This window comes from Anopheles gambiae, chromosome 2 (assembly GCF_943734735.2).
Source record: "Anopheles gambiae chromosome 2, idAnoGambNW_F1_1, whole genome shotgun sequence".
Taxonomy (NCBI): Eukaryota; Metazoa; Arthropoda; class Insecta; order Diptera; family Culicidae; genus Anopheles; species Anopheles gambiae.
This window is the reverse complement of record NC_064601.1, coordinates 113164189-113190369: the sequence shown is the minus strand read 5'-3', so window position 1 is coordinate 113190369 and position 26181 is coordinate 113164189. Positions and strand designations below refer to the sequence as shown.

The 26181-nt window shown below is 45.0% G+C and overlaps 5 protein-coding genes and 1 non-coding gene across 6 annotated transcripts; 2 read left to right on the top strand and 4 right to left on the bottom strand.

The window, feature by feature from the left end:
* Positions 1-3: 3 nt before the first annotated feature.
* On the bottom strand, positions 4-363 carry LOC5667059 (uncharacterized). Its single transcript, XM_001687940.2, has one exon. It carries the CDS (start codon positions 315-317, stop codon positions 36-38), a length of 282 nt encoding a protein of 93 aa, XP_001687992.2. The 5' UTR covers positions 318-363; the 3' UTR covers positions 4-35.
* Positions 364-5898: 5535 nt separating this feature from the next.
* LOC5667056 (uncharacterized) lies at positions 5899-6236 on the top strand. The gene has a single exon (XM_001687943.2). It carries the CDS (start codon positions 5952-5954, stop codon positions 6201-6203), a length of 252 nt encoding a protein of 83 aa, XP_001687995.2. The 5' UTR covers positions 5899-5951; the 3' UTR covers positions 6204-6236.
* A 314-nt stretch (positions 6237-6550) lies between these two features.
* LOC5667060 (uncharacterized) lies at positions 6551-6918 on the top strand. Its single transcript, XM_001687949.2, has one exon. It carries the CDS (start codon positions 6563-6565, stop codon positions 6884-6886), a length of 324 nt encoding a protein of 107 aa, XP_001688001.2. The 5' UTR covers positions 6551-6562; the 3' UTR covers positions 6887-6918.
* An 832-nt stretch (positions 6919-7750) lies between these two features.
* Positions 7751-8103, bottom strand: LOC4576228 (uncharacterized). The gene has a single exon (XM_001237103.2). The coding sequence runs from the start codon at positions 8045-8047 to the stop codon at positions 7784-7786; it is 264 nt and encodes an 87-aa protein (XP_001237104.2). The 5' UTR covers positions 8048-8103; the 3' UTR covers positions 7751-7783.
* Positions 8104-15310: 7207 nt separating this feature from the next.
* Positions 15311-15392, bottom strand: Trnas-cga (transfer RNA serine (anticodon CGA)). Its single transcript has one exon. It is a non-coding gene; the product is annotated as a tRNA-Ser (tRNA).
* Positions 15393-17312: 1920 nt separating this feature from the next.
* LOC1269910 (uncharacterized) lies at positions 17313-26090 on the bottom strand. Its single transcript, XM_001687950.2, has 2 exons — positions 25526-26090; positions 17313-21165 (listed from the first exon to the last, which is right to left on the bottom strand). Exons 1-2 carry the CDS (start codon positions 25666-25668, stop codon positions 17712-17714), a joined length of 3597 nt encoding a protein of 1198 aa, XP_001688002.2. The 5' UTR covers positions 25669-26090; the 3' UTR covers positions 17313-17711.
* Positions 26091-26181: the final 91 nt, after the last annotated feature.

The following is a 26181-nucleotide window of genomic DNA, read 5'->3' as shown; positions in this document are numbered from 1 at the left end:
TGCTTTGGTTTGTTAATCTTAGCATTTATTATTTCTTATTGTTGCTGTTGTGGTGGTTGTTGTTGTTGCTGTTGATTTTTACAGTCAATCAGATCACAACCGATGGTGATAGCCTTCTTGATACCGTTCCACAAGTCTCCCCAGAATCCTCGGCCTCCCATTGCCTGAACTGCTGCGGCCTCCTCCGGGGTAAGCTCCAACACGATCCTGGTGTTGGCGCTTGCTCCATCATTGCTGGCGGCCTCCTCGGGCAGAGCATGGGAGACGGCGATCACCGCAAACAGAGCGACAAGAACAAACGCGAATGCGAACTTCATGTTGGCTGCTTGGTTGGATTTTGTCTTGAGACTTAATGAATCCTAGCAATCCTTCCACCTTTTATAGTGCCCAAATCCCGATTTATCTTTCGTATGTTGTTAGCACAGCTGAATAACTTCTACACAAAGAAAATAACATTACGGAAGCAGAGCCTCAGTTGTTTAAATAATACACGTTACTAGGTGCAAAACTCTTAAAACTCCAGAGACTGTTCTTAAACACTAGGCAGAAGTTTTCGTTCGTATTTTGCTTAGCAATTCTGACCATCATAAACACAACTACATTGTTTACACTGGACACTGGAATGGCTCAACAGGTATTGATCGCTCAACTAGAGTGGTAACCGAAACCCGAGCGTATATGCATAAGTGACCTCGGTATGAGGGATGCAAAGAAAAAAATAAGAGTGCTTCTAGTGGATGTCCGTCTTTGATTTGATCAAACTTAAACTATACTATACTATATACTTACAATTCTATGCTTGTTCCTGACGATCGTTTGTTGTGATTCCGAGGGTCAGAAATAGGAAGCAAAATATGAACCAAAATTTCAGTCATGTTAAGCGGCAGCTGTGAGAGTTTTAGACCCAGAACATTCTAACGCCTGTTATTTGTACAGCTGTGGTTCTACTTCCGATATTGAGTTTCATTATGGATTTGCGTCACACGCCCTCTACCTTATTAAACATTTCCGAAATATGTGTTTCTGTGTAGACTTTATTCAGCTGTGCTAACAACTTACGTAAGATGTGCCTACAATTAAACACTATATAAAAGGTGAAAGGATTGCTAAGATTCATTACGTTTGTATCCAGAAACCAATCAAGCATCCAACATGAAGTTCGCATTCGCCTTCTTCCTGATCGCTCTATACGCGGTGATCGCCGTCTCCAAGGCACTGCCCCAGCCTGAGGAGGCCGCCGCTTCTAGCAACGATGGTGCCAGTGCAAACACCAAGATCGCGATGGAAGACGCCGCAGCTCAGGCAAAGGGAGGCCGATATTTGGCAAGCTGGAACTGGAACTTCAAACCCCGACCCACTTGGCGCCCACCCACTTGGAAACCATTTTTTGTTAAAATTAGTAATTGAATGTAAAATAATATTTATTAAAATATAATTGATGTCACTTTATGGTGTCGACTCGATCGTTTGGTGATCGACAAGGAGCGCCCGTATTTCAGCTTGCTAGAGGTCTCGGACTGGAAGGAAAGTTAAACGTTTGCACTCAACGAAAAGGATTGACCAAGCGAGGACTGCGGAATCTAGCTTTCTTTTTGATCCAAGATCTAGGTGGAAGCGGACGAATTTTTAGTTTCTCTTTAGTTTTGTAAAATTGTGTGTCGTTAAAGGCATAATAAAAGAAACTTGAACTACTTTAAAAAAGGCCGTTTTTTGGTGAATTAATTATGTGCAGGTCGGGCGTTGTCATAGGACAATTGAATTATAATTCAATTTAAAATATATATATATATACATATATATATATATATATATATATATATATATATATATATATATATATATATATATATATATATATATATATATTTCTTAAAATAATACTTCATTATCTTTATGTTTCGTCACACTTTTAATGTTGACCTTGATCCTTGATAAGCTATTTCTGATATATGAGTGTTAATCTTATTACAAAAGTTAGGTGAAATAAAAAAAGAATAAATTGAAATACTATTTAAAGTTTCATTCGTTTGCATCTTACCCAAGAAATTAATACGGCCCCGTAATACACATCAGGAACGGTCCCGTGGTACAGTTGTCAATTTGTACGACTCAATAACGTAGCAGTCATGGGCTCAAACCTAGAATGAACCGTCCCCGCAAAGGAAGGACTGTATAAGCCACCATGTCCGCGTAGGACGTTACGCCAAATAGAAGAAGAAATACAGTCATCAACTCGCATGACTTAACAACTTGCCCATCGATGATTCAACCCTTGTGGCAAGTAACTGACTATCCGCGTAGGTCGTTACGTCAAAAGAAAGATGTTGCAATTTCAGAGGAGATGATAGTAAATACTCATAATGTCTAAGAAGATCTGATGATCTCACAATATTCGTTCGGCCTTCGTCATGGCATCTACAGCTACACTTTGTTTATACCTATCGTTTAAATCTTTGGTCTTGGATTTCGTTACTCGATTATTATTTTAGATACATTCGCCTACGACATACTAATCAGTCTTATGTATAATCGAGATACTATTTGTTACTACGGCGAACGGATCTGTGGGCCATGCAAAGGATGCGGCCTTATGAGTCAAATCCGTTCAGGTAACAGCGATCTTCTCAACCGTTCGACACCAATAATTAATCTTCCCGCTAGTTGCTCACTCCAGTAACTTGATGAGCCTATGCCGCAGAAGGGGGTGAAGAGGGAAGAGAGATTTCTTTCGTGATCCGAATATTCAAAATTAAAAAAGGCAAAGTTGCAAAATCCGAATAGTTTGTTCATTCAAAATCAGTCCCTTTTATACCCCCGCAAGCCCATAAATATTTAGGGTGTCAGTTTATCCTTCCCGAGGATAATTAGTAGGATAATTAGTGTTAGTTTCGCCTTTTTATTCCGCTTTTACACGCAGCGAATCCGTTTTCTAGTTTTCTAGCCGTATATTAAGAATACTTATGGACGGCTGTAATCAAGGATCTGAAAATATCCAAACGATAAGTGTACAGCGTTGTCATAATTTGATATCATCGATTTGCTCTAGCTTCCCAAATAAAATAGACGGTCGATGTAGCGAATGTGTCGAAAAATATCCAAAGCAACAAAAATTAAACAAGTCCCATTTTCTGCAAGGATACGATGTATTTCCGCAATGTGATTTTTTGTGTACACAACTGAGCAAACAGCACACAGCTTTTATCGGATAAGCCAAGAAATGTTTAGTATAAAAGGCGATAGACTATCTAGGATGCATTAAGTTTCAACACAGAACCCAACCTAGAAGCCAACATGAAGTTCGCATACGCTCTGGTCCTGATCGCTCTGTTCGCAGTGATTGCCATCTCCCAGGCCCTGCCCGAAGATGCTGCAGCTGCCAGCAACGATGCCGCTAGCTCCAAGACTGAAGGAGGAGATGCTGCTGGACAAGGTGGAGAAGCAAAGGGAGGACGTTGGTTCTGGGAGCTTGTTCAAAACATCTTTGGATAATAAACTCTTTCCCTGATAAGCTATTTCTGATGTATGCGTGTTAATCTTATTACAAAAGTTAAGTGAAATAAAAAAAGAATAAATTATCCGAAGATACGTTCATTAGTTTGTGGGAAAACATAAATACCCGTATATTGAGAATACTTATGGACGGCTGCAATCAAGGATCTGAAAATATCCAAACGATAAGTGTACAGCGTTGTCATAATTTGATATCATCGATTTGCTCTAGCTTCCCAAATAAAATAGACGGTCGATGTAGCGAATGTGTCGAAAAATATCCAAAGCAACAAAAATTAAACAAGTCCCATTTTCTGCAAGGATACGATGTATTTCCGCAATGTGATTTTTTGTGTACACAACTGAGCAAACAGCACACAGCTTTTATCGGATAAGCCAAGAAATGTTTAGTATAAAAGGCGATAGACTATCTAGGATGCATTAAGTTTCAACACAGAACCCAACCTAGAAGCCAACATGAAGTTCGCATACGCTCTGGTTCTGATCGCTCTGTTCGCAGTGATTGCCATCTCCCAGGCCCTGCCCGAGGATGCTGCAGCTGCCAGCAACGATGCCGCTAGCTCCAAGACTGAAGGAGGAGATGCTGCTGGACAAGGTGGCAAAGCAAAGGGAGGACGTGGGTTCTGGGAAAATATTGTATACACCTTTGGCTAATAAAGTGTACTATTGCTAAACCATACCTATACAACCATACCATATCTAGTGTTATTTTATCTCCAAAGATAGAGTTGAAAAGAAAGAATACATTGAATTGCGATTTTAAATTTCACTCATTATGTCATTCATGCGAAATTTAACAAAATCATTTGGGAATGAAAAGTGAGCCAATAATACTGCTACTTACACTACCTACGCTAAGTAAGGATTATTGCACTACTAGCATTTAATAGGGGCGCTCCCGTGAAGGGGCGGTCCCGTGATACAGTCGTCAACTCGAACGACTCAATAATATGCCCGTCATGGGTTCAAGCCCAGAATTAAGCCCCCCGTAGCAAGTATTAACTATCCGGCTACGTGATAATGAATAAAGTCTCAAAAGCCTGTATAATCTGTAATTTAATCTATAAGTTGAATTTGTACAGTAATAAATTTAAGTTAGTCTTATCTTGCAACTCATCTCGTTCAAATTTCTTTCCACATTAACTATCCAGATCAGATCGAAAGAACGCGCTAAAATGTACCTTAGTTAACGGAAAAAAAATTGACAGCTATTTTTTTGTTCAGCAGAACTTTAACAGCTGTATATTGCGAATTCATTTTCATTCTAATGTTTGTATCGATAAAACAGATAGACGGTCGTTTAGCACATGAGTATAAAAATATCATAACCAAAAATATACGTGCCAGAGAAGGCCGGAATTTTCATAACCAAATATTACTCCCTCATTGACAAAGATCAGACCAGTTTCAGTGTTTTAAATTAATGCATTTGATTATAACTTTGAAACTGACCTCAATTAAAAAAAAAACAAATAAAAATCCTCATATGTTTCACAAATCAAAGTTAAGCTTTCAAAATATTCAATTGACATATCACAGAGTCTTAAAAAATCTCAAATAAACTTCCGTGACCTTCAAGGGTCCGATGGAGGATCATCATCATTTAATTCGGATAAAATATTTAAAATGAAGTAAATATGTATGCTTAACACGTTCAGCCCGATGGCAGTCTGCAGGACCTGCCAATGAACCTTCCCGTATGCCGATGGCAGGTCCAAGGGGTCTTGAAATTGTAGCAAAAACTCAATTTTTCTACATGCATATTTGGTTCCAAACCAACTGCTTGCGTTGTACATGCCTGCGGAACGAAAAATTGATGATAATCATCGCCGGGCTAAACGGGTTAAGAAGACAAAAACTACGAAAACAAATGCAAACTCAGAAAGAAAGATGCTGCCTTGTTGGCACCGGCTATCGTTTTAGGCTAGAAGCTTCTAAGGAGTATTATTTGAACAACTGTGGGTCTCCTTCCGTAATAATATTTTACGGTAGATTTGCGTCACACGTCCAGGCGAAACAATATGTGTTTTAGTACAGAAACTGCAGTAAAAAATTTATTATTTTATATTATTAAGATGTGATCAATATGTCTTCGAAATGAAAATTGTAATTATTTTAATAAGATGTATAAAATTGAATGTAGCTGGTGATTAGATTAATAAGACGTTTAAAATGGCTTGCCATATCGGCGTTAAAAGCATCCACAGTATTATTTGTTCAGATGTAGGCAGATGTAAACACATCTTTATTTTGGAGGTAGGTTGTAATTACAACCCTGCCAAGAAAACGGCATATTTCCGCAATGGGAAATTCTGAGAATGCCTTGCAGCTGTACCAATAGCATACGAACAGTAGTGAGCGGATATAAAAGGCGGTTGGTTGCCTGGAATCATTATTAAGTCATATTAAGTCACAGTTCCGAAGCTAACCGAGGAGTCAACATGAAGTTCGCATTCGCGTTTGTTCTGATCGCTCTGTTCGCGGTGATCGCCGTCTCCCATGCTCTGCCCGAGGAGGCCGCCAGCAATGATGGAGCCAGCGCCAACACCAGGATCGTGTTGGAGCTTACCCCGGAGGAGGCCGCCGCAGTTCAGGCAATGGGAGGCCGAGGATTCTGGGGAGACTTGTGGAACGGTATCAAGAAGGCTATCACCATCGGTTGTGATCTCATTGACTGCCAGAAGAAAGAATAAGTAATAATAAATGCTGAGTAAAACATACAAAAACTGGAGTTTATTTCATTGTCTGCAGCCAAATTGTAACAAGCAATGAGATTGTTAGATATTAGTAAAACGTCCATCAATCGAATCTTTCCAGTCTTGCAAGAGGAAAACGAGATTCATTAAATTGTTAGTGAATTGTGGGATATCGAATCGACGCCCTGTGGTTGGAGACTCTGCATCATCTACCCCATATACAAGAAGAGAGACATGTTGGACTGCAACAACTGCAGGGGTATTACGGTGTTGAATACCGCCAATAAAATATTCTTCCTGATCCTTCAGGATCGTCTTGTCCCTTACGTCGAACAGATAGATCTTGGAGAAGATGGATGAATACAAACACGACACGTACCATCTTTTCTTCGTTCGCATTCGCCTTCGTCCTGATCGCTCTGTTCGCGGTGTTCGCCATCTCCGAGGCACTGTCCCAGCCTGAGGAGGCCGCCAGCAATGATGGACCCAGCGCCAACGCCAGGATCGTGTTGGAACTTACCCCGGAGGAGGCCGCAGCTGTTCAGGCAATGGGAGGCCGTGGATTCTGGGGAGACTTGTGGAACGGTATCAAGAAGGCCATCACCATCGGTTGTGATCTGATTGATTGTAAAAATCAACAGCAACAACAACAACCACCACAACAGCAACAGCAACAATAAGAAATAATAACTGCTAAGATTAACAAACCAAAGCCTGTAACTTTGCTCTCGATTTGTTACTGGTCTGCTCACGATAGAGCACGTCTTAGTGACATGACTCGGTCAACAATAATGCTCGGTCCCTGGCTGCAGCTTCGCATCCATGTACATACTTGATCTCCGACCGTCTTTATTTCTCCTGATCCAGCCATTTAACTAGCTGTGTACCCCTCTGCGCCTCTTGTTGGACTGAGAGTTTTTCACGAACATCTTTTCTGTGTGACACAAATTCGGTTTCTTCGTAACATGCCCCAGCCATCATATTTTGTATTCCCTTTGCCTCCGTCAGGCTATCAGATCGATATCGATATTATTAATATCTACCTTAGTGATAACGTCATCCCAAACTTTTCTGCACCAAAAAGATTCCTCAGACCACGTCAACCCTTCCATATTTCACTTTATCGGACCATTTTCGGACAAAGTGAGCCAATTAACGTTATGTGTGTCGTGTTCAACCATGTCTATGAGTCCACGTCTGTACTAGTTTCATATGTCAAAGTCTGCATTCCGTGAGTGTCTTCGATTAATAATAATTAATAATTAATTATTAATTAATGATTAATTAATAATAAGATTATAGCTAAGAAATTCATGTGGACAAAAATTGTCCGATGAATAAACTAAATATAAATATAATGTGAATATTCTGGTATGTTTGATGTTCCTCTGCTCGACACTTCAACCAGACCTACATTTTTGTGACCGCTTAGGGCCACCTCTCGTCTTAATCCGCCACAGTCGGTTTCACTAATATGAAACAATCTCATTGCTTGATTTTTTTAATGTAATTAGGCTACATACAATGAAATAAACTCCAGTGTGTTGTTGTATGTTTTACTCAGCATTTATTATTACTTATTGTTTCTTCTGGCAGTCAATCAGATCACAACCGATGGTGATGACCTTCTTGACACTGCCCATAAAGATTGACCAGAATCCACGGCCTCCCATTGCCTGAGCTGCGGCGGCCTCCTCCGGGGTAAGCTCCAGCACGATCCTGGTGTTAGCGCTGGTTCCATCGTTGCTAGAAGCGGCGGCCTCCTCAGGCTGGGGCATAGCCTGGGAGACGGCGATCACCGCGAACAGAGCGATCAGAACGAAGGCGAATGCGAACTTCATGTTGGATGCTTGATTGGTTTCTGGATACAGACGTAATGAATCATAGACATCCTTCCACCTTTTATATAGTGTTTAATTGTAGGCATATCTTACGTAAGTTGTTAGCACAGCTTAATAAAGTCTACACGGAAACACATATTGCGGAAATGTTTGGTATGGTAGAGGGCGTGTGACGTAAATCCATACTGAAACTCAATATCGGAAGTACAACTACAGCTGTACAAATAACACGCATTAGAATGTTCTGGCCCTAAATATCTCACAGCTGCCGCTTAACATGGCTAAAATTTTGATTCATTTTTTGCTTCGTATTTCTGGCCCTCGGAATCACAACAAACGGTCGTCAGGGATAAGTATATGGTTGTAAGTATAGCATAGTTTAGTTTAAGTTTGATCAAATAAAAAATGGACATCCTCTAGAAGCACTCTTATTTTTTTCTTTCCATCCCTCATACCGAGGTCACTTATGCATATACGTTCTGATTTCGGTTACCCGTCTAGTTGAGAGATCAGTACTTGTTGACTCATTTTTGTGTCTAGTATTGCTAAAGTTTGGTTCATAAGTGAAATTGGACAATCGTATTAGTATGTTCTCGCATGATTCGACTCAGTTTTTCGATTTAGCTCATCACCGCGAGATCTCAACTAGCCTGATAGTAACTGCATCAATAAGGAATAATAAACGCTGTTAAAAAAATAACAAAAACCTGAAGTTTATTTGATTCTATTCGGTTTAAAGATCGATCATACATCATGCATCATACATCTGCAGCTAACGTTCCGGGCCGTGTTAAAAAGTTGGATATCCATCACTTATTCTTCCATCACTTATGCTTCCATCACTGTGTAGAAGAGTCCATGTTTCAAAGAATGTGTTATTCAGTGTCGCAGTGTTTAAAACTTTCCAATCAGCCCAATTAATTTTGCGAAACAATTAGCTTATAAAATTGCAGCCAGCTAGCTTCACTTGCAAAGAACCACTGCATCCCACCAACACTAACTAAAAGCCATTTATCCACTTTTAATCCTCTACTTATTTTACGCAACGCTCACTCCCACCGACCAGCCTGTCGTTCAAGCGGCAAGAAGACGCTAACGAAAGAAAATTGCCCAGCACACCTTTGTTCCGTGCTAAAACGTACCATCATCGTCTCGCCCGATGCAATGCTAATTAAATCAAAATGTTAAAGTTATCATCACCAGACTCTCCTGCATCAACGGTCAGCCCCGCACCGTTGCGGTAACTGGTGCGGACGCGTTGGCAGCAAGCAGAATGCTTTTAAGCTTTCAAAAAGCTAACCGGAAAAAGGAAACCCATTCCCGCTGCGTCAAGGTAGCAAAACCCAGCAGAAGGCACACATAAAAAATACCATCTGCCCATTCCGTCTTCTCGCGAGCGGCAAGCAAAACTTGCCTTCCACTGGTCACGGTCGGGCGAAAAAGCAAATACCCACTGCGGGCGACTTTTTCCTCGGAATAGCGAGACAGCTATCTCCCACCTGATTTGTGTAGCTTCAGTGTGGGCTGAAGGAAGAGAATACCGAGGTTCAATGTACTGCAAAACCTCGAGTTTCCATTTATCTCTACCTCTCGGCACACAGGCCGCCCATACATTCCACTTTCGTCCCGGTTAATGCTTAGCCCGCTGACCGGCAGTTTTTTGTTTGGAATGGCGTTTGCAAAGAAAAACCACACTCCACACTACTCCACAGAGTGCGGGAATTGAAACGCAAATTATCCGCTCGGTGGTATCGCGCGGCAGTGCGGAATGTGCATGCCATGCGAGACGGTTGTGTTTAGCAAATGGTTCAAACGCACGGCAATGTTCCGCAGTGTGCCGTGTGCGTGAAACGTGTGAACAAAATGGAAAGCCACCACCCGATAGAAGTCCGATCGAAACACTGCTAGCAGGAAGAAGTTGGCCAAAACGGAACCATTGGTTCTCCATTTTGCAACAATCAACCACGCCCCGCAGAGGGGAACGGGTGGGCTGTGGATGCAAAACCCGGTCGGTAAACACGGCGCATAATTTACCTACAACCGACAAATTATGTAGGCTGGCATTGTGTTTATCCGAGCGCACCAGACACTGTTAACACAAGGATTATCGCCAACGCGCCCTGGTGTCCCTAATGGCGTAGGGACCCGGGCTCGTTTGAAAACGGTTTGGTTCCGGGCATGTTGTGCATCCGATGTACCAAGAGGGGAAGCAGGGGAGAGAGAGCGGAGTTTGCACAAACCTTTCATTGAATCGACACATATTCCTGGCGGGATTTCGTTTACGGTGTGGTTCCCGCTTCTACAAAGTGAAGCTTCGTTTGAGCGGACTCAAAAGCGTAAAAAGGACCATCCCAGTAAATTAAGTACCCGGAACCATAAAGCAAGACAACGCTAATGCATTGATAGGAGATGGAATCCAACTAGCTGGGACATACCACACATAGATGGCAATGGTTACCATTGCACCGAATTTTCCTTACCAACACTCATGAGTGAGGAGTGGAATTAAAGCTTTAAAAGGAGCGCCTAGAGGTATGCAATTCGCTTGACAAAATCTCACTTTCACAATTGTTTTATTTTGCTCTCATTCTGTTTAAAGTTGTATTCTTTACTACAGCAGCAATAATCCTTCGTTAAATGTATTTAACGTAAAAATGAAAAGCAAACACGAGATTGAACCCAACCGAAGGACGCGTTTCTCATACCTATCTGACAGCACGTTTGAGCCGGTGTAATCGAGTACTTCAAACGGCATTCACAAATGCGGACAGAAACATTCAATTCTCATCTCACACCCGTACACGCATCGCAGCGGGAGGCACGAACCAAAATCAATACGACGAACTGTCCGTGCGCCGGCAACGGAAATGGATTCGTTAGCGGACACAGGAAAGCGATCTGCAAAATCGAAACCGTGCTTGAAGATGAAAACACTTTTGCCCGCACTACCTTCTTTTCTTTGGGTTGATTTTGTCGCGCTCTTGCCACTTCTTCTCTCTATCTCTCTCTGTATTCCCCTTACCCCTTCCCTTCCCCTTCCCCTCCCTTTTACCACACACAAACCGTTGGGGACGCTTTTATTGCTATTGAGTTGATATCACACTTTAATGTTTTACACCGCTTTCGATGCCGCTCAATGCATGCTAATGATGTTTAATTTTCGTACACCCTTTTTTCTTCGAATTTTCATTCCAACATACAGGATAGCAGCTCTAGTTTGGAAACCTTTTTTTCATGTGAAGACTTAACAATCTACCATCCATTTTAACACTTTGACCGCCAGCCTGACGTCACAGTTTTTGAGTGAGCACGTAGCGCATGGCAAGAGAGCGATGAGAGCAACAGTTTCTTGTGCCATTGTTATCACTCTTTTGTTTCATTGCGATAAGCGGCGTAGCACATGTCGTTCTCGTTCTCTATTTCCTACCTCATTCGTTCTCAAGAGAATCACTGAGCGTCAGATACAAAGCTGAGTGGTGAGCAAAGCCGTCATACGAAATCATATGACGCGGCGCTTAAAGTGTTAAATGTATGGATGTAAACCAGAAAATGGATTCATTGCACACGACACACGGCACCAACTTAAACACAAAGCTCTTTAATGGGCGTTTCAACCTCACAGTAACATCAAAGCAAATGTTGCGTATTCCACTGCCCAGCACCTGCCCTCCCAACCCTTCCTATGCTGCATCAACAGCTGCATATCCTTTCCTTATCTGTCCGTTTAAATGCGTCAATTAATTAGAGGTTGAAATTGATGTGACCATATTACCGTAATTATCGAGTGCTCTCGAGCCGACCCGCACGGAGCGGAGGGACGGTTGTGCCACGTACCGGGCTGGCCGCTTGAGCTGCAGCCGTCTGTAAAATGTGCGCCCGATGGTCTAATGCGTGATTTCAATCGCTGCTGCCGGGTGGGACGCATCAACGTACCTACGTGGCCGGATATTATAATACGTGACCCGTGGAAGCGCAACAAACCGAAGTCGCTGAACTGCTCAACCGTACGCGATACGATACGGTGCTGCACAAACATTCAATAAACTATTCGCATTGATGTGTGTTTGCGCGTGTGTGTGCGTTTGTGGTTGTGTGTAGTGGAGAGTTACAGAAGAAGAAAAAAAAAACTTATGCCCCAGTGCATGTGCATGATAAAAAGATAAATTTTATAATTATATGCAGCATTTATTTTCATTTATTTGTGTGTAGGTATTGAGTTCATTGAATGCTAATGGAGCAATGCCTCTCATTTTACACAATATAAAGCATTTTTGCTCTTGAATGCTAAACAATGGGTGGACGGTTAATTATGATGGATTTTCTTTGTAAAAAATAATAAACGCTTTAATAAAAGATTATTTTTAAAATATTCAAGTTGAAATTCTCCCCCCATGTGTCATATTTACTACTGCGTATCGTTCACTTTAGCAACTGACCTGCCGCGCACAAGCACAAAACGACACACAAATCAAACACAACATTATCCTGTCACTCTTTTTGTTGCCATCAATTATGTAGGCTGCTTTTGTAAATCGCTTCCCCGGCACCTTCTGGATATTATTGGTTTAGCTTCCCATTCCTCTACCACATTTCTCTGGTCATTTTGGTGAAAAATTACGTTTTGTTCGTACGAAAAAATCGCCCAACATGCGTTTAATGACCTTAGAATACCGCTTTTTTATTGACATTTGCCGTTTGCTTGAACAACCGAAGAAAAAAGCGAACCAATGTCCTACTTACCGCGCACCACAAAAAAAAAAACCTTCAATTTTTCAAAAACAGTTGTTAAAGGTTTGATTTGCCCGAAACTTTCACGGACACGAACGGGCTCTTCGCGAGCCCATAAAAACATTCGAAATGGACTGTTGTTTTTAGTGCTTTCGGGGTTCTTCCGCCGCCCCAATCCTTCCTTCCTCCCGTTCGTTGCAACTTCTCGCCAGCATAAACTTTCCAAAATCGATGGATTCGCACACAATCGTAAAGTAGCCCACCCCGCATCAGTCGGATTTCCGGTGGGGTGAAATTTTTTACTCCGAAAAAATCGCCCCTCCCCAAGCTGATGCTCGGACCGGAAATTAGAACAATAAACAGTTCCAGGGAGATTGAGAACCATTTTTTTTTTGGTGTTAAACCCGCTCAAATTTTCCCGGAAAAGTAGTCCATAAAATGGGGCAGAGAGAAATCTTCTTGTTCTCGTGTCTTGCTCGTGGGCGGTGGGCAACACTTTGCGCGAAAAGCGTCAATCAATATGCCAACCGAGGGCGGGCCCATGCCCGCTGACTTATTGCCCATTTGCTCGTTTAATGAGTGACGGGGTAAACGTGTTAGTTTAGCGGAGAGTTTTCTTCTCAGAATCCGCTACACGAAAGTAGCAATTAAACGCCACCGGGAACGGAATATGAAGCACGCCTTTCAGTCAGCATATAAATAATGCGCACCTTACCCGTCACGTACTTGTTATGTTTGTGTGTGAGTGTGTGTATGTTGGAGGAACAGCAGTTTATGTTACTCTGAATTAAGTTACCTTTTGCACGATGATAAACACTCACAACGAAAGAAGTCCTTTTTTTCCTTTCGCAGTACAAATTAGCTTCATAGCACACATTCATATTTTCTTTTCACGCTCTACGCTTTTCTTCTCTTGAGCACCATCCTTGGTTAGAGCACTGCTATGCTGTAGAACGCAATGAAAAGCAGAGTCCAACACAGCCAAAGCCAAGAAGACATTTAACATCTTCTTGAGGTAGGCAAACGTCTAGTTCGTAATGCATGTTGTGGCGTTTTTCGTATCTTATTTTCTCCTGCCATTGTTAAGGAAATTATCATTACCATACATCATCATGTTATACCATGATACTACACACCATGCTAGCACATCTAGTGTAAATTATGTTCCTTAACAAACCTCTACCACACCAGGCATTTGGAGCTGGTAATGAATTTCAAAACACAGAAGTGGTCAAAAACGCCCAAAGGTATGCAACCAGTTTAAAAAAATCTGCAATGGAGACGCCTAATAGCAACTTTATACGGATGTCGCAATACAAACGAACATTTATTAATTAATTCTCGTGAAATAAATTATAAGATTTGCACATCGAGCGGAACCAATGTTTAGTTCCCCCACTCCGAGCAAATAATAACACCCCGCACAGACACATGTGCGCACCTCCCCCAAAACAAACAGCGCACAAAAATCACGATCAAAAGGCAAATATTGATTCTATGGAAATAAATATCCCAACCCCCTTCGTGCCACCTTTTGCGGAACTAGTACTGATCCAAATTAATTGCATTTCAATCCCACTTTGCGCAGTGCACATGGGGCACACACGTGCACGTGTGCTCGTCGCTATTATTTGCGTTTCTGATGTTTATCGAGCCGGCCGAAATGCGCAACGCAGCCAGCGGTCATCAAACCCGGATGCACTTTCGGCAATGTAGCGCGCGGGCAGGGAATCGAATGGGGACAAAAGGGGTCAGTCTAAAGGAGGAACACATACACATACAGGTGAACATCAACGAAACATTGATTTGTGCAAGAGTTGAAACTTTTTTTTACTGAAATGCAATGAAAAATGTGAAAAGCACACGAGCACACATTTCCACGCACCATTGAGTTTTACACTGTCCGCTTATCCGCTTATTATGGGATTTGGGAGGTGGACAATTTATGACCCATACCCAAAAGTGACCTTCGAAAAAAATGCATAAAACATAGCACACTGGAACCTCCCAAAAAGCTTCCTAGAAATACGCGTTAAAATAGAACGCGTGGGGTGCATGACCCCGGGGCAGGAAAAGATCGATGAACTAAAGTTCACATATATCTTCCCATTTCTGTCAACTGCTTTTAAGCCCGGGCCCGGGCTTCTTTTTTTTCGATCCACATTTACATTTAAATTATTATTCACAGGCAAACTTGTCGAACGTGGGAAATGGTCAAATGGATTGCGAGCGTGCAGCTGCAGCTGTGGAGCTAAAAGTAATGCATCATGCACGCTCCAAAAATAGCCGAGACCCGGGCACACACATTTACTTTCTCCCTTTACCTTTCCCATTAACACACACACACACACATTGTGGGGCATGGAGAAGAAGAAGTCGTAAAATGTGGTCATTTTTCATTTCAATGCAATTCACACCGCTCTTATCGCTTTTATTGTAGAGAAAGCAGAACAGAGAGGCTCTCTCTCTTTTTATTGTCCTTCTCATGCGCTTTGTCTAGCAAATGAAGTTGAGGTAATAGCATAAAAAAAGCTTCGCAGCCGGTAGGATTCGAACCTACGCTCCCAGAGGGAATCTGATTTCGAGTCAGACGCCTTAACCACTCGGCCACGACTGCACATATACACCTTGGGCGCAATGAGATAACAAAATTAAAACACGTTACGCGAAAAAAGTGTGGAGGGGGCAAGAGTAGGCCATGGATGTAAAAATACATCGCTATACGCTGCGAGCAACGCATGACCATGATGTGATGTCATGGTATTCGCCACAGGGTGGTTCGTAATATACAGCATCACGAATGTAGCTCTAATTTAATTTGTATTAACTAGTCAAATTGAACTGTTTCTATGATGTTTAACCGCAATCTAAATGTTTCAAAACCTTAAAAATAGTAACAAAAAAACGTTCACCACAAAGAAACCAGATATTATTCCACCTTAAATAATGCAGATGGAGAGGAGAATCTTTTTGAAATTCGATTCGGTTTGCGATCTATTTTTAGAAATGATCATCAAATCGACTACCCCTGCTTCCTGAAAAGCAAGATATCGTTGAATTTATGCTGAACCCTGCAAAAAACAACATACGCATTTCCCGGAAAGGTTAAAGCCCGGATGTGTTTGCGAAACCCCCTGGCTCGACTCGGCGTCGGTGACCGGCTTCGGTCGTTTAAACCCATCTGCTTTATGTACCACAACACTTCTACGCAGAAATGGAACGAAATCAGTGAAACTGTTATGGGTCAGGGCGGCATGATGGGTTGTGGGGTGGGTAAAATATGCGAAATAAAATATTTAAACTTACTCACCCAGTACTGCAAAACACGGCCGCTTTAGTAGACTCCCGGTCCTTCTTGGACCGCACGTTGACCGCGCGCTTCTTGCTAAAACTTACGACCTAAACACTCACCGGTTGTTGTTTTCGTTTCGTTGTTGCTTTGAATCCGAGAGAAACCGGCGAGCCGGTGGAATATTCAATGCCGGCAGCAGCATCAAAACGTTCCTGGAACGAGGAGGAATGAAGCGCATGGTAGTGCTACCACCATATTTGCTGTAGCTGATGAACCCAAACGGGGGGCGCTATTGAGGTGGAGATGGAGCACAGTATACACTAAACGGATCCCAGCTTCTCGAGCGGAAGAGCCTGCTGTGTTTGAGTTGCTGCATAAATACAAATGGGGGAAACCAGCCCAGGGCGTCAATATTTGCTCTCAGCGCCCAAACACAAACCACTGGTAAGCTTTGTTCTTCCCGTTTCAGACTGGAACTGGAGCAGACTGGCACATGCACGTCTACTTGGCTGCACGCACTCAATGGTTACTGCGATTATGATTTACATTTGCAACGATCGACAAATCTTCGTTGGTGCATGAGGAAGAGCTTTTTGAGGTTTGAAGCTGATGAGCAGATTACTCGACCAATTACAAGATGGCTGGCTTACGTACGGTACAGGGGCTACTTCATGGACCGTCTTAAGCTTCTTTTCCTTCAAAAATGTTACTTCAACCCCTACGACTGATGCGCTATCTCGGTACAGTAACAACGGTAAATGGGAGTACACTGCCGATCAAACGGATACATATGAATAATTTAAACTAAACATTCGATAACATCCCTCTATTACCACCGAACCGAAACTAGATGTGGTCCTAATTGTATTCTACCAGGAATGGGGATCGAAAATTGTTCAAATTACGCGGAACTGAATTCCGTGGAAACTATTGACAAACCGTTACGGACGAAACGGCTCATGAATTTCTAACCAACTAGCCTGCTGTGATGCCAGTGAAGCGTTCCACGAAGTTGTTGCATCGATAATTAAATTAGATGCAGATATGTATAATAGTGATACGATACTAACCCGGTTCCCGGTCACATGCCGCACTTCATTATTGGAACCGCAAGTAATGGGGCTGAGTATGCAGAGAGTTTAGTCCTGGGAATGAGGTCTAACAAATTCATTTCGTCATTTGTCCGCTTTCTGCTTTCTCATCCAAATATATTCTTAGAAATTATTAAATCAAAAACACTGTAAATTTATTTTCTTTTGTTTTATTAAAATTAATATTATTTACATTTACATTATATTGCTTTCATGGTATGGTGAAATACACTACACGAAAGCAGTTCATATATACACTACCGCACTGGTTCAACTAACCATACTTCAAACTCTTACCAATCGTTTAGAAATACGATCCTAATGCGGTCCTAACCTAATCGGGTACACAAAAAGAGTTTATCAACTACTGGTAGATACTCCTCATCTGAGCGATCTCTTTGCTCCGTGATCAACCTTCGCAAAGGAACTTCCGTTTAACTGTTTGTTTGTTTTTTTCGGTTTACATGGAGGCCGCCCCCTAAAATGGAGCCCATGTGTGATGTGTGTTTTAAGCCTTCGAATTTTTGCCCTCCTTCCACCGTTCTTCCTCCTCTCAGTCATCGTTGATCAATCGCAGCCTTACATTCCTACCGAACAGCTTCCTGTTCTGATATTCGTTCAACGCCTTCTCCGCATCCTGATGATTGCGGAACCGTACCATCGCTTCCCCGGTCGCATTACCATTGTCCAGGAACCGCCGCCGAATGTTTTCCAGCGGTAGGTTAAACTCCTGGAAGAATTTCTGCACGTCCTCCACCGTCGTCTTGTACGCCAGATTCAGCAGTCCCACCGTCGAGGTACGGTACGGTCCACACCCAACGCCCTGATTCTTCTCCGGATCATCATTCTGACTACCGCCACTGCCGCTACCACCACCTCCACCGCCACCACCACTGCCGCCACCGCCGTTGCTGTTTTCGTTCCGCAGATGGTCCGGCAGCCAGTGCGACGGCTGCAGTCCCTGGGCGATCGCATGGAACCGTGCCATCAGATCCGCCACCTGCCCCCGATCGAGATGGCTCGCAAACACCTTCCGTCGGCCCAGATTCTGGGACGATTTCGATTCCGCGTGGGCCGCCTCACTCGCCGAACCAAACTCGACCAAACATTCGCCCGTCCGGCCGCCGCGCTCATTGTGCACGAGCAGCACATTCTTGGCCTGGAAGCCGTCGTGCCCGAAGAACGCAAACACGTCCTCCTCGTACACGTGGAAGTCGACGTTGCGCAGCAGCAGCCAGTTGGTGCGCTGGAACATTTCGCTACTGTCGTTGCTCGGTGCGAACCGGCTGTTGGCCCTGCGCGGATCGCGTGAGTTGCCACCACCTTGCTGCTGCTGCTGCTGCTGCTGGTTACCATTGCCGTTATTGTTCATTTGGTTCATGTTGTTAATAAAGTTCATAATCTGCATATTGTTGATCGCTTCATTCGATTGATTACCGCCGTTCGAGTTGCCATTATTATCGCTGTCATTGCCAAGCGAATTGCCCCGACTCATACGATCATCGCGCACGTTCCACGGGCCGTTCGATTCCGCGTTAGCTGCTCCCGCTGCCTCGGCATTCATTCGCCGCTGTGCCTCCAGCATCATGTTTTTCAGTGCAATATTTTCACTCGTATCATCATCCCAAGGCCGCTCGACAGATCCCCACCGACTGCCGTGCTTGCTGGAGCGACCCTGCCGACCATTGTTTCCACCATTACCGGAACTGCTACCATTGACGCTTTCCTGCTCCTCGCTCTGCCCATTCTCCGACCCAGTTCGCTCGCGTTCCATCTGTCCGTCCGCGTTCTGCTGCTGCTGCTGCTCGAAGGAGGAGCTCTCCTCCACATCCCTCGGGTTCTCGTGCTCGTTCTTCGCCACCTCGTAGTCGATCTCCTGGCACACCAGCACCGTAACCTTCTTGTTGCCGATAAAGTGACGATGCACCTGCTTCCACGCCTCCTGCGCATCTTCCTGCCGGTGGAACTTTACGTACCCGTCGAGCTGTTTCGGTGCGTGGTGGTTCTTCACAATCAGCACCTCCACCACCGTAAAGTCGGAAAACATCTTCATGATGTCCTGCTCGGTAGTGAACGTGGGCAGATTCCACACCACCAGCGCGGACGACGCTGCTACCGGCGGTGGCCTGCGGCCCGAGTCGTGTCTCGGCTCGTCCCGATCGTCCGCTATTTCGATCACATCGCTACTTCCCGCACGACCACCACCATTGCGGCCCTCGTTCGAATAGTCGTTCGTGCTCCAGGGGTTAACGTTCCGCGGGTTCTGATCGTCCCAAGCCTTCCCATTGTGCGACATACCCGGCCGGTACGAGTCAACGGCCGAGTCAAACTCCTGATCCGTAATGGACTCGATGCGAACGCGCATCCGACGCACCGCCGAACCGTCGCGCGACAGGGCGAACTTCTTGCCCTCCTTGCGCAGAAACTGTATGTAAGCCGTCCCCGTGCGGCGCCCGTTTTGATCGTTTATCATCTTGATGCCTTGCGTCGTGATCAGGTGCGACTTGAAGAACCGCCGTATCTCACCGTACCCTGTGACCGATTCCAGGTTCGAAATCTTCACCGCATAGTCGCTCGTGATTGCGCCCGACTTGGCGCTCGAGTACACACTCTCCGGCAGGGGGGAAGTGTTGCGGAACATGCCACCGAAACCACCGTTCAGCCCGTTGCCGCTCGGGAGGGGTGAAATTTTCCCACTTCTGGTAGAGAAATGGTTCGGCTGCTGCTGGTTGTTGTTACCGAACCGGGCACGCGCATCCGCCATTCCACCCGGCCCAGTGTGCAGTCCAAAGATGGGTTCCATCGTCTGATTCAACCCCGCAAACGCACCGCCATTGATCGAGTGCTGTTGCTGCTGCTGCTGCTGCTGCTGCAGTGCGACGAATTCCAAATCATTCTTGTCGGAAAACCGCGAACGGCCACCGTTCGAGGCGTCGTATCGATCGCGGCTATTGCTATCATGGCTGCGACGATCGCGCGACCGCGAGCGACTTCGCTGACGCGTGCGGCCGAACCGGTCACGGCTAGGGCTGCGACTGCGGCTGTTTCGGCGCCGTCCGCGACCACTCCTTCGCTCGCGGCTCGAACTACGCGACCAGCGGGTGTTACGTTCTCGCGAAGAAGACCGACTGTGGCTGTCCGCGTCCCTGTTGTACGTTCTGCCCCGGGACGAGGAACGGCTGCGGCGCCGATTGTCCCGCTCGCGGGAGGACGAACGGCTGCCGCGACGGTACGAGCGCTCGCGCGAACGCGAACGACTGCGGCTACGACGATCCTTTTTCAAAAACTTCCACGGACTCTGATCGTTCACAATGATCGGGCGGGGCATTTCGGCTGCAACGGGCGGTACGACGGCCTTTGCCGCCTGACTGTTCAGGGCCGACAGCCAATCGGAAAGGTTGCCACCGTTGGACGGCAGTGTGGGTCCAGCAGCGCGAGCGAGCGGCGCCATCACGGGACCTGCCTCATCTGCTGCAGCATCGGACGAAAGAAACGACAGTCCCGGGATTTCATTGTAGCTTGAACCTTGCGCCAACAGTGGACTGAGCGTTGCAACCGTAGTGGCGGCAGGTGCGGCTGGGGCAACCGTTGCGCTTGCTGCTGCCTTAGCCAGAAATCCGGCCAACGATATAACCGGTGGCTGTGGCTGCTGTTGGGCCGCAGCACTAGCCGGTGCTGTAGTTCCACCGGCAGCGATCTTGGCCGGTGGTGGAATGTGAAACTGCGCCAAGCTGCTGGCTGTCGGAGCTGCTTTCGAACCTGCGACCGATAGGGGCGATACAGTAGTAGTGGCCGGTACGGTGGGACGCTGGACGGGTACGGCAGCCTTCGGTAGAACGGCCGCCACTGTCGCTGCTTGCTTTAGCTGCATGTAGCTTAGGGCGGCTTTGCGTGCCTGCTCGATCACCTTCTGCATTTCCGCACGGGACGATAGTAGCAGTGATATGGGTTCATTTTTAATGCAGCCTCCATTGAGTGCCATCGCTTGCCGGGCGTCTTCGTCGGTGCTAAAATATGTACAAAGAAACCAAAAAGAGGAAAATCATAAAACATCACGCGAAAGGAAATGAGCTGCGAACCGACAGGAGGAGGCAGGAGACATTCTTTCCAACATTGCTGGTGGCACGGGTGATAACAGAGTCAGCTAAAAATATCAAATTGTCTGTATGTAGGAGACTAAAATGCTGATTGTTTTACTGCTGACAAAGTGTCATGCTTATTGTCAATACTTTGACGGACAACTATACGCAAACGTGTCGATACTTACCCATTTCGTTGCCTTTAATGTTCTAAGCGTCATTATTTCTCTCCCCATTTCCATATTTTACCGTGACAAATTGGTACATACAATACATCCTACCCCATCTTCAAGTTATTCAGCAATAGCTTTTATTTCAACACTGTATCATGTTCCGATGACCAAAGTACAAAGCTCCAAACAAACTATTTTCTTTTATTTTTAGATTTTGCTGAGTACTGATGTACTGAATTCTATTTGTTTTTGTTATTGCTGCATGTTCATAGCATATTTAACTGTTTTATACATAAAATCAGATCCATTTTCATTCAGAATATCCGTTCGAGGGTCGCAAATCGTGATGTGCTCTTCGAAGCGCACCCCCGACTCCGATCCGACTCCGGCTATTGTCAGTCCGATTCTGACTTTGGCAAAATCCGAACCACCAGTTCCACCCGGGGTCGAAGTCATTCAGAGTCGTCTGGAGTCGTCGGAGTAAACAGAAGCCGTGCGGTGCAATGTGCTTGTGGGTCAGGGGTTTCATTCCACTTTGTCTTTCACTTTGCTCGGGCACTTCGTTAACAGGCCTTTGTTTCGAAGGCAGACTCCGGCCAATCCCGGACGACTCTGACTCCAACCGATTCCCGACAACTCCGGACGACTCCGAGCCGACTCCGATCGACTCCGGACAACTCTGGACGACACCGGATGACTCTGACTCCGAACGACTCCGACATAATGTGATCATACGTATTTTAATATTTATATAACTAAAATAACAACATGTTTAAGGTTTGTTACAGTTGTTTTTTTTTTTAGTTGTTCCCGAAATTTATTCGATGCGCCCCACGATTTATTAATCATTTACCACATATTTCTTAATCATTCCCACAATTTGTTTGGGATTACTAACTCCACTAGAAAACATACGCTCAATAAATCGTGGAACGAATCCAATAAATTCATGGATGCATCCAAAGATCCTCGGAACACAATGAAAACTATATAAAAAAAAAATCTATACAGAAAAAGGTCCGCACATTGCGATGTAGTGATGGGTAATCCGGAGCGGAGTCATGGATCAACTCCGACTCCGGTGCGCATAATTTGACTCCGGCTCCGGATCATAACTGAATTCGACTCCGGATCAGTCCGGATCACTCCGGATCACTCCGGATCACTCCGGATCACTCCGGATCAGTCCGGATCAGTCCGGATCAGTCCGGATCAGTCCGGATTACTCCGGATCACTCCGGATCACTCCGGATCACTCCGGATCACTCCGGATCACTCCGGATCACTCCGGATCACTCCGGATCACTCCGGATCACTCCGGATCACTCCGGATCACTCCGGATCACTCCGGATCACTCCGAATCAGTTTTCGTATATTCGATGTACGACTTGAAAGTCAATGAACTCATCAAGAATTGTCTAAACGATAATTCCGGAGTGATCCGGAGTGATCCGAGGTGATCCGGAGTGATCCGGAGTGATCCGGAGTGATCCGGAGTGATCCGGAGTGATCCGGAGTGATCCGGAGTGATCCGGAGTGATCCGAGGTGATCCGGAGTGATCCGGAGTGATCCGGAGTGATCCGGAGTGATCCGAGGGGTGCCGGAGTTGGATCAATCCGACTCCGGAAAAAAATTGTATTTACCCATCACTATTGCGATGACTGGGGCATAGCAAGAGTATATTGAATTCTGACATCGCTAAGAAGATGTTTGATGATTTTTAATAAGGCATTGAGGCGATAAAACTGAAGATTAACATACCTGCACATATTTAGTCATATTTTCCTTTTTGACATGATCATAATTCAGCATAGATTATATATTATTAACGCGCAAATACTTTTTTTCGTCATCGTTATCGTAAATTAAACAGTAGTAATCGTATAGTAGTTATAGGTCGCAGCTTTTGAATTTTCGGCTTGTTCAAAATAACTTACCCAAATTACCAAACGTGCTGGAAAATAAGTTTTAATATTAACAAAACAAATTTTCAGCAGTTTATTTTCATTTGTTAGGTAATTTCCTGCATGGAAAACAATTGACAATTGCACCCACACTTACCAACTTGGTTATAATTGAAATTGTATGATAAGCATCCTTCAACACATGTATTTTTACAACAACCTAGCATAGCATTAAGACGCATACAAGTAAAGCAAAAATAAAATAACAGAAGAAAAGTAGTCACAATTTCGAAGATGGCAATTTAAATAACCGTCAGCGAAAATAACCGTTGAAAACGCATAGCCTTTTGCTTGAAACAAAAAAATCAATAAATACATTCCATTCCACAGGTTCCCTCCTCCCTATTTCAGTCACCGGTAGAGATCTCGTTTTCCCGTTGCATCCATAGCGAATGCCCATCCGCGGGAAAATCCACCTCATTATGATCAATTAACCGCTCCCAAATCAAAAGTCCTTTTTTGCACTTGATCGCTCAGACCAAACACAGACGAATCGGCGTATGAATCACATTTCATGTCTCTCTAGCTCCACGCCAGACAGAGCCTCGATGTCTCGAGAAGGAACCAACGCACGAGTCTCGAGTCTGCATTGTGTGCACCAAAAACGAAAATGAAACGATAAACTACTTTACACTATACGCATGTCGCGGCGGGGCACCGGAGTCAGCGTCGTTCGTGCAGCAGATCTCGTTGCGGTGCAAAATCCAGTTTTGTTCGCCTATGCTCACCACCACCACCTCTTTTCTTCCTTGATGATTCCCTTATCCTCCCTCTCCTAAGTGAAACGTGCACACCCGAAACGAGCACCCAACCAACGAACTTGATCGTGAAAGAAAGTAGAAGCATTCGTCGTCATACTCACCCACCACCCCGCTGCAGCAGTTCGTCGATCATCGCACGTACGCGTACCATATGTAACGACACAGGAGAGCAAACTGCAGAAAGAAAAATGCATCTCCATGAGCTTTTGCATCCCCCTGCACAGCGTGTGTTCAGATGAAGACACGAGCAAAACAAGAGTTGCTATTCACGCGTCGACTGCCGCTACTGAAACGCTTTTACGAGGAAGACATATGCAGTGTGTATGTTTTATTCCGCAGCATAACTGTCTGACCCAACGACACATCGGCGTAATCTTAAGCATAACATGATCGAGCGAGTCGATTACGCGGATTCGATCCGATCTTGCAATACTAACTCTTATAGATGCACTTCCGACTGGCCAAAGCAACACACCGCGCCGCCGCCGAGAGCGTTCGGGAGAGGTTCCGAGGCGCGTACACACAACCGTTTCCTCTTCTGGTGATATAACCCACCTCTAGAGGCCAGCACACAGCATGCAACGAGGGGTTAGTCCAACCTAATAACTAGTTTTTTCATGCCGCATGACAACACAACACCCTCCTCCACCAACAGACGGCACACCACACGCGCACAGTAACGCTTATTTGTGATTTTTTGAAAAATAAACCCGCCAATCTCGCTCTCATAAAACAGTGTTTGGAAAAGTGTATAGCCATGCAAATTCGAACGCGGATTAGCCGATGGGTGGATGGGGGACCTATAAATGCGAAATATGAACGGTCCCGCAACTCCTGTGTGGCACCATATCTGGACAGCCACACACATGCGTATTTGCAGTGCATTGCACGGAACATTGCGGAACGGAAAGACTGTTAGATGGCGTGTTAATTTCGCGAAATTACTGCACACGATCTGTGTACACAAATTGCACAACCGAACGGCGACATTTCTCCTCCGACACGCGGTCCCCCAGAAGAGATGCACGTTGTATAACCGAGCACACTATGACAGCTCTCTTATATTCTATGCGCTATCAGGGAGGGGGGCGATGTGAGGGCGATACTCTCTCCTCTCCGATAATATCCTTGAACGTGTGGGCGCCCGTCGCGCTGCTAAAACCTGATAATGAAAGCTTTCTCTATATAGCCTGTCTTTTTGGTGGAATTTGTGCCCAATTACTTCCTGAAAATTCATTCACTCTTAGAGCGTTATTGATTATTTGCATTATTCAATAAAAGACGTCATCAGAGTGGTTATCACCCACCAGCAAAAAAGGAGAAGAAAATGAAATGTCTCCGTGTCGGAAAATTAAGAAGAAAAAAAGTGAACGAAGTTCAATACAAACCTGAACGCTATAAACGCATCGCCCAATGCACCGCCGACGATGTGGACGCCACCGTCGGGAATGGACAGACCCTTGAAAAAGGAGCGCACATCGGACGCATTCGCCGCCAAGGGCAGGTTCTGCAGCCGAATGATCACACTCATGATGGGTGCGCGCGCGGTGCGATCGATGCAGTTGTCGTTGCTGCTGTCTGCTGCTGCTGTCTGCGCTGCTGTCTGAAAGCCTGTCCTGTTTCCGGGAACTGTTTCTGTTTTCCTTTTTTTTCTTTCGAGTTTCGCGAGCGCTCAACAGTCGGTCGCGGTCGCGCCGTTCTTCCTGGACCACAACAACATGGAGCAGCGCCAACAACCCAAAAGCGGCACCGAAAAACGATCAAGCGAGGAATAGGGATTGAACACACACGCACAACAAATGGATGGTTTTTGGTGTTTGATTGATCGCCGGAGAGCTTGTTTAGTTTCTTGCCAGCAAAGAGTGTCTTAACCTGTTTTTCCTTCTATACACCAACGCTAATACAATGTGTCTCGCGCGCGCGAACAACACACACGTTGTCGTGTTGCAAAACTATATTCCAATACGGTACAGGAAGCTGTCACGCCGGGGCTATATCTTCCTCCTGTGTCCGCTGATGATGGATTATCTTTGGCCTGGTAAAG

Coding starts and splice junctions, on each gene's coding strand:
- LOC5667060 (XM_001687949.2), top strand. CDS start 6,563: ATGAATACAAACACGACACGTACCATCTTTTCTTCGTTCGCATTCGCC.
- LOC1269910 (XM_001687950.2), bottom strand. CDS start 25,668: ATGAGTGTGATCATTCGGCTGCAGAACCTGCCCTTGGCGGCGAATGCG. Junction 21,166..25,525: donor GATGCGTTTATAGCGTTCAG/GTTTGTATTGAA, acceptor TACATATTTTAG/CACCGACGAAGACGCCCGGC.
- LOC5667059 (XM_001687940.2), bottom strand. CDS start 317: ATGAAGTTCGCATTCGCGTTTGTTCTTGTCGCTCTGTTTGCGGTGATC.
- LOC4576228 (XM_001237103.2), bottom strand. CDS start 8,047: ATGAAGTTCGCATTCGCCTTCGTTCTGATCGCTCTGTTCGCGGTGATC.
- LOC5667056 (XM_001687943.2), top strand. CDS start 5,952: ATGAAGTTCGCATTCGCGTTTGTTCTGATCGCTCTGTTCGCGGTGATC.